General features: G+C 46.5%; 1 protein-coding gene and 1 long non-coding RNA gene across 2 annotated transcripts in view; one reads left to right on the forward strand and one right to left on the reverse strand.

Annotated features, from left to right (window-relative positions):
* The first annotated feature begins 4,243 nt into the window (after positions 1-4,243).
* The window catches only part of LOC111824460, a 14,063-nt gene continuing 3,906 nt past the window's right edge, over positions 4,244-14,400 (forward strand). Inside the window, exon 1 of the long non-coding RNA XR_002827539.1 lies at positions 4,244-4,417. This is a non-coding gene — a long non-coding RNA (uncharacterized LOC111824460). The remainder of the gene's footprint in view (positions 4,418-14,400) is intronic.
* On the reverse strand, positions 5,731-8,649 carry LOC102438913 (protein S100-A7-like). The gene is made up of 3 exons (XM_006107974.3): positions 8,563-8,649; positions 6,847-7,004; positions 5,731-5,951 (listed from the first exon to the last, which is right to left on the reverse strand). The coding sequence occupies exons 2-3, from the start codon at positions 6,985-6,987 to the stop codon at positions 5,787-5,789; spliced, it is 306 nt and encodes a 101-aa protein (XP_006108036.1). The 5' UTR covers positions 6,988-7,004; positions 8,563-8,649; the 3' UTR covers positions 5,731-5,786.

The raw sequence follows: 14,400 nt of genomic DNA on the forward strand, positions 1-14,400 counted from the left end.
TGTGGAGGAGAGAGCCACCCTGTCTGCTGAGCTGATCCTCTCAATGGTTTGCTAAATGCTGGGAGCTGGGTGTCTGGGGAAGCACAGAGTGATGGGTGTTCCAGGAATGAGGAGTAAAGCTAGTGCTGGAGTCCAGAGAGTGTCTGGGCACCAAGTGGAAGAGAAGATTGCAGAAGAGTAGGGAGGACAGTGCACAGAGGGAGGAGAGCTCATGCTGAGCATCCTAAGTGACCGATCCCCTTATCTGTCATAGGAAGGGCCATGTCATTACCCTTGGGCTCTCTGACGTCATAAAATGTGCTAGGGGCTGAGGATTTCAGAAACAAGCCGGACACAAGTGCTTCCTCAGCAAGCAATGGCTCTCCCACACATGGGGTCTCTCCATGGGCCAGGAGACCAGTCAGCACTCATCTGCACATCCAGGGCCACCTCTAGGCACATACCTGCTGCTTCAGTAGCTCCCCTCCTTCAGGATCCCATCATCCAGCTGGGTCACTCCCTACCTCCTACTCACAGTCTCCTGCTAACCCCTCAATCAGGCCACATTCTTCAGGGAGAAATTAGGCAACTGCCTCCAAAATCTTCTGTTCCACCTGCAGGAAACTCGGTGGGTGAGGTATTTGTCCATGTGGTTGACTCCTCCACCTCCTACTCTCACCGTGTCATTAGCATCTCAGTTCTGAGACCATCACCTCCCTCCAGTGTGGTGTAACTGGACTAAGAATGAGGGGAGGGGCCAGGGTCAGGGTGTATAACCTGTGTGACTTGGGCTGGTCACCTCCCCTGCAGTGAGCTCTAGAGTCTTGACCTTTGGTTAAATGCAGCAGCTTTAATGCTGGAGTCAGACTATCTGGTTTCAAATCCCAGCCCTACCCCTGGTTAGCAGTATTACTCTACCCTCTCTGAGCTCCATCTTTGAGAATTAAATTACTGCATTTAAGAATTAAATTAGCTCACTTATATGAAATGCTTAGAGCAGTGCCCAACTCATGGAGTGATTAGGGTTAGGATTATTGGCAGCTTCAAACAGGACCCAGTAATTCTCACCCTAATAGGCTGGAACGATACCCTTGAAAACAAAACTCTAAAGTTGCATATAAATGTGAGAAATGTGGTGTGTAGTACATTAAATCTCACAAACATTAGGAGGCTGTTAAGAGGCCAGTGTTTCTAACCCAACATGTTAAATAATCACTGTGGCTATAATACAAACCATGTTGCATGGTCTTTAGAACTTTTTATTAAGGTAGGTAACTAATTTTATTTGATAATTTAATACAATATAACAAAGTCAATTTTTGTGTGTGTGTGTTTTCTTTAATCCTTGCCCAAGGATATTTTTTTCCATTGATTTTTAGAGAGAGTGGAAGGGAAGAAGAGAGGGAGAGAGAGAGAGAAATATCGATGTGAGAGAGACACATCAATTGGTTGTCTCCCATGCATGCCCAGACTGAGGCTGGGGATCAAACCTGCAACTTAGGTATGTGCCCTTGACTGGGAATTGAACCTGCAACCCTTTAGTACGAAAGGCCATGCTGTAACCACTGAGCCCAACAGCCAGGGCACAGAGTCAATTTTTTAAGAGACAATTTTTTAAAAGTGTATCAATTAACACTTTAAGAAAAAGATCACACTCAGGCCAAATTGAGAACACGGATTACTAAATGGGATGATAGAGATTGCCAAAGAACATGTCCCCAACTTGCTGTGGGATCTCCAGCAAACTCCTCCCTTATCGGCCTCAGTCCACCCCCACCCGTCAGCTACACTAGGCACAGGGTGATCTCTGGGCACTTCCAGGTCTGCACCCTGTGGACCTGTGATTTGGAGAATCTTTTAGACCAGTGGTTCTCACCTTCCTAATACTGCAACCCTTTAATACAGTTCCTCATGTTGTGGTGACCCCCAACCATAAAATTATTTTTGTTGATACTTGATAACTGTAATTTTGCTACTGTTATGAATCGCAATGTAAATATCTGATATGCAGGATGGGGCATCCTCTCCTGCCCATCCTCTGCAGCTTGTCATCATTTAGGACATGCCTGAGCTTTTCCCCGCCTACACCTCACTCTCTCACTGGTATTGTCTGTCCCCTCCCCCCACTCCTTCTCAGGCCACCTGCTCTCAAACTCAAGGAGACCTGCTTCTCTGGACCTTTTCACTTTTCTCCTGTCAGTACCCTCTTCTGTCTCTATGCAGCCTGCACCCCGTGATCCACCACACCAACTGCTCTCCACTGACTAAGATCTCTGGTGTTGACTTGCCTCTGGGCCATCCCCTCCCTGCAAACCTCCCAGCTTGAACCAATCCCTCCACTTGTCTTCTCTCCTCCTGCACCAGGACTGCTGGTCCTGCTAGGAACCTTCCTGCCAGGGCTCCCAGAGCTCCTGTCTGACTTCCTCTCTGCTCAGCCATCCCTGTTCCCCTGCTCCTGTCCTGGGAACTTACCTCCTGATGGTCCCAGTCCACCCCAATATGTCTTATTGTTTCCTGACTCAATTCAATTTTTCTAATGCTTCTCTTAGCCTGAAATATCTTTCATATCCTCACCTTCCTGTTTAATATGATGTACCTCAACAGACTAGAAATCTGAACTTCTCTCTAGGCATTCTCCTTGGAAGTGGACACAGACTACTTCTCCACAATGAAATGTGCTCTTCCTCCTTTATGCTGCCTGTCACCTAAGCCCACTTATACTGTGGGAACCACACCATGTCATTGTCCCCATATGTCTGTATTCCAAATTAGGGAGGAAAAAAACTCATTTTAGCTTCACTGATCTCGGGTACCTTGCAGTTCCAGCACATAGTCCTTACTCTAAAACTATTTTTGTTGTTAAAATATAATTGTTCAAATTCTGGTCCATAGCAACTAATGTTAACAGCAATCAAAAATGTAAAAACCTCCAGTTTTGAAGTTGGCTGTGAAACTTAGGAAAGTGAGGCCAGGTTAAAAAGTGTAATTTGAAATAGTGAACAGCTGCTGTGGAGACCATAGTCCTGATCTTCCAAAAGGAGGAGTTGCTTCCCACACGGTGGGAGGCCGCACTTCTCAGGACATTGCTGGTATGTAAAAGTCTACTGACCATGGCCTCTAACGTGGACCTAATCTCCTTGAATTCTCCAACCTCTGTTTAATCTCACAATGCTTCCCGCATTGCCATGCTCCATGAAAAATTAGGATGAAGTGGATAGACATACAGTTACTCATTTTCTGGTATGATTTAGGAATCACATCCTGAAGAGAGCTGTGATCCCCAATGGGCTCATGTTCTCCATACTTACCTATGGGAAAGGTCAACGGTAGAACTCATCACATCCTATTAGAATTGTGTTTCATACCTGTGTCAACCCAGAGAGCTGATCTCCTGGAGGCAGGGGCATGAGTCTGGTCCAATGCTGATACCCGTTTGTCCTGAGACATTGCAGCGTCTGCCATGGCACGGTGCCCTAGAAGGGTGTTAGTCCGGTCTCTCCAGGGTGGTTTGGAGGACTGATGTAAAGAGAGAAGCCAGGCCACATGCACAACCTTGTTCAGGTGGAAGTAATTGTTCCTGGGCTCAGCTGAGACAGAGAGCCTTAGGAAAAGGCCCAGCTGAACCAGTGCTCAGGGGCTGAGGGCTGAGAGAGGTTCTGATACCAGAGGAGATTTGCAGGCGGTGCCTGTAGAAGAGAAGAGTGTGGACCCAGGACCTGGGATATTTCCTGTCCCCTGACACCTCTTTGGTGCTCTGCATCTACAGAGGTGATGCTCAGGATGCTGTTCAGTGGGAGTGGAACAGGGTGGAGTTTCTATCCCAGGTGCAGTGTTCAGGAACATTTTTCTGTTGGTTAAACCGTACAATTTTCTGCAAAATGGAAGATGGGGTGGGGGTTTAAGAACATAATTTGCCCATGTGCTGTTAGGAGAGGAAGTCAAATGAAATGTGGGCAGCCAGGGATAGCCCTGACTTAAAGGGACCCTGTCCAATTGCACATTGGTCAATTCCACCAGAGCCCCATTGTCTCAAGTCTCAAGAATTCCACATGCTTAGAGCTAGATGGCTTCTCAGAGATAACCTATTCCCAGCCTATAACTCATAATAACAGCACCGAGGCCCAGAAAAAATGGATTTGCACAACACTCTGAAGGTTCATAGTTAAATTTGATTCAACTTAAATTAAATTTAGTTTTAATTGTATTTCATTCCATTTTCTTTAAAGTCGATTGTATTTTACTCAGTAGTATCAGAAAAATACAATTGAATTCTAAGCATATGTAACATAAACACAAACGTTGAAAAACTGTATCTAAAGGGGGAGCCCTCTCTGCCGTGGCCGCTGACACGCTGTGGCCCAGGGTCTGGGACTGCAAACTTCACAGGAGCTGAAGTGAGTTGCCCATACGCTGCAGGTGGTTCTTCTGCCTCGTGAAGGTCAGTGAAAGCTGTGCCCAGAGCCTGCTCTGACTCTGGAGAGGCCACTGGAGTTGACGTTGCCTCTTGAGGTCTTTTTTGAACTTGCTCTGAAGCTGGTTCTGTAGATCCCAGAAGAGAACATGTTATCACCATGACTGCCTCGATGTGCCTTCTAAAGACAGAACATCTCTGCTATCCATCCATGGAGTCCCATTTCCAGAGCCCACCCCAGGAAGTCTTCCCAGACTGCAGGCCATGGGGGCAGTGATCAGAGCAACTCTGCTCCTGCCTAACCCTAGCTTCTGGAAGCTCTTCTCTGTGTGGCTTAGCTGCCCACGCACCCACACCATCCACCCCCAGGCCTCCTCATCCTCTGCATCTACCTCTGTGGGCTCACAATGCTCCAGCTCTGAAAGGAGCAGCTGGGCCCAGTGCTCCAGGTGTGAGCTGGTTCTGTAGATCCAAGAAGGACAGAGGCAGATGGGAAGGGCCCTGTGTGGGTAATGGCACGCCTCTTTCCATGGCTAGTGGAGTGGACTGTCACTGATGACTCAGCATGAGCTTTCTGCTCATCATTCCCTACCCTCTCCTCCTCGCTCCTCTTCAGTCCTGTCTTCTCACTTGCTGCCCAGACACTCTCTGGACTCCAGCACTAGCTTTACTTCTCATGCCTGGAACAGCCATCAGTCTGTGCTTTCCCCAGACACCAGGCTCCCAGCATTTTGCAAACCATTGGGAGGATCAGCTCAGCAGACAGGGTGGCTCTCTCACCTCCACAAGGACACCACACAGGATAAAACACACACACATGCACAGGGACAGGACACAGCCCAGAAGCCCACAACACAAGACAAGGGATCCAGTCCTCTGGGTTGTTGAGTTCTCATTCACAGTGACCAGTGCCCATGTGCCCCCTATGGCCGCCACCCAATGCCTTTTTCAGTGGTGCCATCTCCCCTGTGTCTCTTGGGTCATGCTGGGCAGGAACACGTGGGCACAAGGCACCGTGTTCACACCTCAGCTCCTGCTCCCTACAGTTCCTGGATGCCCAGAGGCTGATCATGGCTTGGAAGAAAAACCATGGCTGGGCCAGCAGAATGCTCTGCACTGCTGACCCTGGGACCTGGCACGCTGGCTGCACTAGGGAGCAGGGGCAGAGGTGGACAGAGGCCCTGCTGAGAGAGGTGGTCAGTTATGCTGGGGGCCAGAGGGAGGGCACCCACCTGGCACATTCCTGGGTAAATCCCCCCATGGAGAACCCACAATTACATTCAGCAAGAAGGGGTGGTTTTGACAGCATAAGTAGCCAAAGAAAAGCAGGAAACAGGCTGTATCTGGGCAAAAGACACACTTTATTGTTTCTTGGAGGCCTCAGGCTGGGCTGGGCTCAGTGTCCTCCCCCAGAACAGAGCGGGGCTCCGTGGCTGTGGTTGTGGTAGTCCGTGGCTATGACTCCCAACACCGACAGAAACTCGGAAAAGTCGATCTTCTTATCGTGATTCTTGTCCTCGTCCTCAAAGATATGGGCCAAGAAATCTTTGCCCTTTTTTTCCTGTGGAAAAGACAAATTCAGTCCCAAAAGTGTTGTGGGTGGAACAGGAGGAGGCACAGGCAGAAAGGGGGAGAGAAGCATCTGGGGCCGCACAGGTGTAGCTGGTGTGGGCCAGTGGAGGGTACCTGGGGATGAGGGGGATGTTTCCCTATCCTAAAGGTCACTGAGGGAGATTCCTTGGTCTAAGTATCAGCATGAAAGGGGGGCCATACTGGTGGTTGTCAGACTCAGCCCAGAGCCTCACTCATCAATGAGCTGGTGGGTGGGTGGTCTTTAGACCCAGAACTGCTCCCCCGACCCACTTCCAGGACCCCATCTACCTAAGTTCTACCCAGAAACTAAAGATAGGCCGTACCCCTTGTCTCTTCATTCCTAACCCTCCTCTCCTATCTCCTATTTGCCTTCCTGAATCTTCCATGCTCAGTGCCCTCTTTTGCTCACCTATTCTCTGTGTCACCTAGTAACCTCTCTTTTTGTAATCAGTCCAGTATATTCTAACTATCAGACTAAATCAGGTCTACGAATGAGCTTTTCATTGTTATGAAAGGTATTAAATTTTATCAGCCATAGAATTTCTATCACCTTTCCTTGGATCTCAGAGAACCTAATGGCGGCTTCTAGAGGCTTCAGTGTCCTAGATGGAGAGTGACAAGTGGGAGGGGACCGTTCTTTACTCTCCTATTTGAACACCTGATAACTACCCTTGACCTCCAGATGCCTTTACACTTGGCCATCTGTACCATATCTTTCATCCTGATAATAAGTCGGGAAAGTCCTCTTGTGCCTTTTAGCAGATGAGAATATTGAGGATGAGAGAATGGGGTTGACTTGACCAAGGTCCCACAATAAAGCATCCTGTGCCATTGCAGGACCTTGAGAAGTTACCCAGACTCACACAAGCCATGAGGAAGTTAGGGAAATTCTCCCTCAGCATCTTCAGCAGGCCCCGCTTGTCAATCTTGTCATCAGGTTTGGTGTATTTGTGGAACAGGACGATCAAGTCCATCACGGACTGTTCAACTGGAGTATGGCTCATCTTGGTTTTCAAGGAAGCTGCCAGAGAGAAAGATGGGGACCTTTGTTATCCTTCTCCCTAGGTGAGGGACCGTCAGTCAGGACAACGGGGTGGGAACTGAGCCTCCAGCGAAGTGAGGCTCAGGTGGAACAGAAAGAGCTGTATCAGCCTAGGAGGTGGGATGCGATGCTCATAAGGAGGAGAGTGTGACCAAGGCTGGGACCTGGGCCCATGCAGGTCAGAGTCCAGAGGAGAAGGAGGAGAATACCGAAGCCCACCGTGGACAGAACCAAAGGAGGCAGAAGCAGAGAGGGTAGGGGTCAACCACATGGAAAAGGACTGACATTTAGTTGGGACCTGAGCCAAACACAGCATTTGGATGACTCTACTCTTCAAGAGCATCAACACCATCTCCTCCAGGGTCAATGTCAGGGTTAGAGTCATGGGGACAAAATAACTTCCTGACTAGTCTGGCCTGACCCACCCTGGGCTGTTCTTAGAACGAGACCCCTGAGGTGCCCATCCTGAACATAAAGCAAGCTCTAAATGAAATGGGCCCTGGAGGCTCCCAGAGGTGAGTGTGAGTAGGATCGTGAGTGTGAGCAGAGAAGCACAGCCCTGTCCTGAGCTCCCACAAGGTTTCCTGAACCATCCCCACCAGTGGGAAAGAAGGACTGCTGACCTGTTTTGGCATCATGTTTGAAATAAACAGAAATACCTGCCTCAGTTTTAGGCTAATGGGTGGAATGCGGGCAGATAGGCTCCTTCAGATGACCTTTGTACCTCCCTGCTATCTAGAACCCCAAGGCTCGACCACATTTAAGTAAAGAGATCTGACTTCTCAAAGCCAGTACCTCCACCAACAGTCTGGAACCCAAGCAGAGAAATTGGACAGTGCAGCTCTCACATCTCAGACTTTCCAAAACTCACAAGAAATGTGTATGGCTCCAATGTGTGGACATCTAAGAAAAACTTCCTTTGTCTCCTAATCTGGGAGAAAGATCCTCCCGGTTATGTCCCTAACTGAAAACACCTAAGGCCTTCTGTCAACTTGGCCAAGGCCTTAGCTGAGCCCTGTGCACAGAAGCTCACTGGTCATTCCCTCAGCTGGTGACGAGGTCCAAAACCTTAGTTTATGGGTCACTGAATCACGTAGTGGCAAGTCTCCTCACCAGGGCAAAGTGAGTGGACATCCCAGGCCTTTGTTTAGGAGAATTTGCAAGACATTGGGAGAGCCACCCACTCTCCCCAGAGGTTGGGGTGCAAAGTCCATGGCCTGAGAGTCAGATGATTCCAGAGAGAAAAGAAGACAAGGAGCAGAGGAAGGTTCATATACTGAGCTCCCACCAGGGATGCTTCAACAGAGTTGTCACAGAAGAGCCAACAGAGCAATGGGAGCATCAGTACAGACATCTTGTTGTAGATAGGCCCTTGGGACCAAGTGGGTTCAAGTTAGAAAGACCCATAACAGGCAGAGTTGAGACTGGATACAGGTTCCTGAATCCGCTCCCATCACCGCTCTCCCTATTCCTGGACACAGAAGAACAGCCTGGGCCCTGATGAACCCCCCTGGCAAACAGTTAGGTGCAGACTTACCGGAGCTGACGAGGTGTCACTGAGGCGAAGGTGAGTGTGCTGTGCATCTGGGCAAAGACTGGTCCCTTTATAAGGCTCAGTCTGGCTCCTCCCAGACACTGGGAGCCCTTAGGCCATGTTGTTTCTCTGCTTCCTGGACCATTGCCTCACTCAGGTGGGTGGCACACACCTAGGAGTGTGTGTTCATCATCTTCCAATAAAATCTTAGGCAACTCCCAAGGGATTGCACTATTCTAGAGCATTATTCTGTGGCTAAGGAAATCTAGGGCTGGGGTGGGGAAGACAATGGGATTGTCTTAAAAGCACAGGAATTGAGGTAGAGAACACTGGGTTTCTGAACATAAAGAGGATGGGTCTTTGAAAGGCAGACTGGTCTCTGTTTGCGTATCACCCAGTCCTTCCACAAGTTTATTCTGACATCTAAGAAAAGTCTCTCCAGCGGTTTATAAGTCCATAACTATACTACGCATCGCCTTACCTGTCATATAGATCTTCCTCCTAAACCTTCAAAACCTTATGACATGGTGCTGTTTCCCTCATGTTGAGGACAGGGAATTGAGGGAGTAAGAGGTAAGCAAAGTTCCTATGTGCACCAGGCTGATAGACAGCAAGCTCAACATATGGTCCCAGAAAAGCCTGATTCAAAACCTCCCTCCTAACCCCACCACTAGACCTCTGGGGTCACATCAGGGCCTGTGAACTCAAAGTCGAGGGGAGGGAGGAAGGGTCAGCTCACTCCCATGTTCACGTGGTGTCCTCACTGAAATGCTAGGAGGGAAAGAGGTGCCATGACCCACTGTGACAGGTAGCACACAGTGAATAGTATATCACCTACAGGTGAGGGAAGAGACAAGGTCAGAGCTTTCAGTTCTGGCATTAGCCCCACACTCTTGAACTTCGCTTTGCAGCTCCAGGGGCTGCCTGATCCCACCAAAGAAGCCACTGTTGAGACTCAGGGATGGTGATCACCATGAAATGAGCCAGCAGGAAATTGGGCAATGTTGCCTTCCCTCCCATGATGAGGCCTTCCTATGAATTCTTCAATGATGTCCCTCCTTCCCTTATGCAAAACAGTCTGCTTAGGAGTCAGTGGCCATGCCCCGTGGTCTGCTATGTCCCAATCTGCTGTGGAAAATCTAGTTCAGGTGCAGGAGACAGGAGCTTGGAGGTTAGGATGAGGCCTGGGGACCTCTGGGGAATGGCCCTGCTGACTCACTGAGGAATCCTTGTTCCTGCTCTCTGCTTCCCTTAGAAGGTCCGGCCATGAGTGAGGGGACTGCTCAGGCATTGGGCACCCTGGGACCAGGACAATCGCTGAGCCTGGGCCAGACCCCCTACCCCAATGCATTGGGCTTCCACACCTGGCTCTTCTGTCCCCAGTTATGTCCACATTTGCACCAGCACCAGCCCTCTCTGGTTCACTTATGTAATGTGTTCTCATCTCCACTAAAAGCCCGCTGTGAAGGATATACAGGAAACCTGGAGAGGGCGTCTCTTGGAACAGAGGAACTGAAATGTCATTCCCACATTCGCCCTGGTATAGCTTTTGACTTTTGAACAATGTCAAGATACTTCAAATTCATTTTTAATTTTATATTTAAGTTTTGCTTTGTTCTGTCTTGCCTCACTTTCAGAGTCTAAACTATGTATAGTCCTTGGCTTCCAGAATCTGAGCATCATTAATCTGTTGCAAGGTATCTTATTTTTACTTATATACTTCTATTCCTTTAATCTTCATTACCATTCAATTTCCCTCAAAAAAGAAATATAAGTTTTCTGGTTTTTTGTTTATTTTTATGCATGCTCACCAATGTAAATAGTTATTTTGGCCCGTGTTCTCTCCATGTTTTTTTTAAAATATAGATTAATTATGCAGAAAAGTACAACAAACTACTATACAGAGCCTAATGAATCTTACACATATGACTGTCCCCCACGTCAATGAATAAAACGTTGCCACCACCCGCACCAGCCTGCTTTCTCTCTTCTCAAAACCATCATCTGAACTTTTATGATGAGACCCTCTCTCTGTTTCATTTTATCACCTAAGCATACATTCCTGAACACTGCCATTTGCCCCGCTTTCAAATCTTACTTGAAGGGAAACATATTGTATGTATTCTATTGTGTCTGCCTTATTTTTCTCAGTATTACATTCATAAGCCCTATCCTGTACTGTGTTCTTCATTGTACTACTATACTATATATACCTTTATATGAATGTGACATAAGTTTTTTTAAATTCTACTTTAGATACCACATGCTCATCACTTTGTCTTCTTTTTCAATGGTTTCCAGCTCAGGTGACCAGGGATTTTGACCTCTGACCTCATCTTCCTAGGGGAATCAGCCACCCTGTGTGGTGAGGTATGTGGAAAGGGCCCAGGGCAGGCCCTGGTTATGAAAGTCTTGGGTGTTTAAGGAATAAGTAGGGGATGAACCCATGTTTCAGGGACCAACTTCAAAACATCCCTGTTTGTTGTCAGAGACATTAGTGTTTGCAACTATTGTGACTAACAGCCAAGTCCCACCCTAGCATCTCCCTTATCACTCACCACCGCCAGAAAGGCTGTAGGTATCTTCCATTCCCTGAAACAAACATTCTTTGGCAACAGGGACTACAAATCCATGTCAGTCACTTGGAACCATGTCGCAAGCATTTACTGTTTATCCTGAGCCTCTCTTTCATTCATCCCAATGGACACTGGACCCCAGCTTCCTTGGCTGTTTGGAGCTGAGACCTGGACCATTTGTTCAAGGTACAAAATTTAAGGAGAACCCACTGAGCACCACTCCCTGTGCTTTGCGATGAACATACGGCAAGACAAATTTTTAAAGAATTTATCCCCCTCAATTCTCACACATGAGAAGTGAAGACAAAAAGAAGAAAATAGAAACTGTGGATGTTGGAGATGTTCAATGACACAGTCTATAACCCAAGAAGAGAGGGGTAACTTTCTGGGGAAGAGAGGTGGATAAGCCAAGGAATTAAAATTAATTGGGCCCAGCTAGCATGGCTCAGTGGTTGAGCATTGACATGTGACCCAAGAGGTCACGGTTCAATTACTGGTCAGGGGACATGCTCAGGTTGGGAGCTTAATCCCCAGTGTGGGGCATGCAGGAGGCAGCTGATGAGTTATTCTCTCTCCTCATTGATGTTTCTATCTCCCTCTCACTCTCCCTTCCTCTCTGAAATCAATAAAAATATTTTTTAAAAAATAAATAAATAAAATAAATTGGTTAAGTTATTTCATGGTGGGCAGAAAATCTAAAATGCTATTAAGTTTACCTGCAGAGACTTAGTTCTCAAACAACAGATTTGATTTATTAGCTAGCTTTTAGATAAGATTGTAAGAGAGCTCCAGAAAATATAGAAAAGAAGAAAATAGAATGCTTGCTCATAACCTGGCATCATATTCAGCAGGGTACACCTAGTAAACTCTCCAGGGCTATTTGTTTCAATCAAAGTTGGCTTACAATAAAAAGAAACTCAATCTTATTATTTTTATTATTAATATACTCTAATTTTTAGAACAGTTTTATATTGGCTGAATATTTTGGAACAGAGAGTTTATTTCCTATATACCCCCTCTCCCCACAGTATCCCCTGTTAATTATCATCTTAATTAGTGAGGAACATTTGTTATAATTGATGAACCAATATTGATACATTATTCTGAACTAAAGTCCATGGTTTAACTAGGGTTCAGTTCCTATTGTGAAATTCTGTGGTTTTGGACCAATGTGTACTGCCACATATTCATCATCACAGTATCATGCAAAGTAGTTTCATGGCCTCAAAAAACACCGGTGCCCCAACTATTCATCCATCCCCTCCTATCCTGAATCTTGATGATTACTGATATTTTAATTGTCAATATTGTTTTGCTTTCTCTGTAATGTCATATATTTGAAATCATACAGTATGTGGCTGTTTCAGAATGGCTTCCTTCACTCAGCAATATCCTGGTAGTTTCCTCCATGTCTTCTTGTGGCTTGATAGCTCAATTCTTCTTCTTGCTTGATACTATTCCACTGTATGGGTGTGCCACAGTTTGTTTACTCATTCACCTTTTGAAAGACATCTTGGTTACTTCCAGTTTGGGACAATTATGAATAAAGTTTCTAAAGTCATTCATTTGGAGGTGTTTATGAAGCTGTAACTCTTCAACTCACTTGGGTAAGTATTTTTGATGACTGCCTGTGTCCCGGACCAGCAACCCAGGCATGGGGTGAGGCATGGCAGGGCCAGCTCTCCCTGTGCCCTCCTGTCAGAAAAGCAGAGTCCCAGAAGCCTGGCCCAGCATCACTCAGTTTCATTGGGCAGAACTGGTGGGACACATGTTCACTCTTGGTTGCAAGGGGCATAGGGAAAGCAAGGACAGGACTGTCAGATTGGCTTAGAGGAGACCAGACTCACATGGGGGTACTGGGCACCCTAAACCCCAAGCAAAACTGGGCTCTGTTAGTTCAGAAGACGGGTTGGGTACTGGGTTGGACATAGTTGGTGCCTGTCCCAAACCTCTCACTTCCAACACTCTTGGCTCTAGACGTGTTTCTGTCCTCCTGATGTCATGTCTGTTCTGAGCTGTAGTTTTGCTCACATGTCAAGGTCTGGAATCTTTTTCCCTGGTTTGCTTGCTTGAACACTAGGTGTTGAAGTTCATTCAAATGCCACCTCTAAGGTATCTTGGTCCGCCGCTCCTCCTCAGAAAGTACCCCTCTCTTTTTGGGTTATACAGTGTGTCACTGTACATCTCCAGCATCCACAGTTTCTATTTTATTCTTTTTGTCTTCACTTCTAAAGGGTGAACATTGGAGGGAGATAAATCCTTTAAAAAATTTCTCTTGCCATATGTTCATCCTAAAGTCCAGTGAATGGTGCTCAGTGGATTCTTCTTAAATTTGTATCTTGAACAAATGGTCCAGGTCTCCACTCCAAACAGCCAAGGACAGCTGGGGTCCAGAATCCATAGGGATGGATGAAAGAGAGGCTCAGGATAAACAGTAAATGCTTGCGAGATGGTTCCAAGTGATTCACCTGGATGTGTAGACCATGTTGCCAAAGTATTATTGGTTCAGGGATTGGAAGATACTATAGCCTTTCTGGTGGTGGTGAGTGATAAGGGCGATGCCGGGGTGGGACTTGACTGTTAGTCACAATATTTGTAAACACTAATGTCTCTGCCAATAAACAGGGCTGTTTTGAAGTTGGTCCTTGAAACATGGGCTCATCCCCTTCTTATTCCTTAAACACCCAAGTCTTACACAATCAGGGACTGCCCTGGGCCCTTTCCACATACCTCACCAGACAGGGTGGCTGATCCCCACAGGAACATGAGGTCAGAGGTCAAAATCCCTGGTCACCTGGATGGAAACCATGCAAAAGGAAAACAAGAAAATTAAGGGCATGTGATATCTAAAGCAGAATTATAGAAAATGATGTGATATTTACACCAAGATATATAGTATACAATGATGAACAAACAGTACAACATGGATATCACTTATAAGTGTAATACTGAGCAAACTAAGGCAAACATAGAAGAATATATAGAATCTGTTCTCCTTCAAGTAAATTTGCTTAAGTGGTAAAATTCAAATGAAACAAAGAGAGAGCCTTACCATAAAAGTTAGATGATGGTTTCAAGGAAGAGAGAAAAGGGCAGTGACTGGTAGGGGTGGTGGCAATATTTTATTCATTGACATGGGTGGCAGTCACAAGGTATTGGAGATAATTCATTAGGCTGTACATTGTAGTGTATTTTATTTTTCTGTATGATTGATCTATATCACATAAAGGACATCTATAAAACATAGGCCAAAATAATCATTTAC

Source organism: Myotis lucifugus, unplaced genomic scaffold (assembly GCF_000147115.1).
Source record: "Myotis lucifugus unplaced genomic scaffold, Myoluc2.0 scaffold_1617, whole genome shotgun sequence".
Classification (NCBI taxonomy): Eukaryota; Metazoa; Chordata; class Mammalia; order Chiroptera; family Vespertilionidae; genus Myotis; species Myotis lucifugus.

Coding starts and splice junctions, on each gene's coding strand:
- LOC102438913 (XM_006107974.3), bottom strand. CDS start 6,987: ATGAGCCATACTCCAGTTGAACAGTCCGTGATGGACTTGATCGTCCTG. Junction 5,952..6,846: donor CTAACTTCCTCATGGCTTGT/GTGAGTCTGGGT, acceptor TCTTTTCCACAG/GAAAAAAAGGGCAAAGATTT.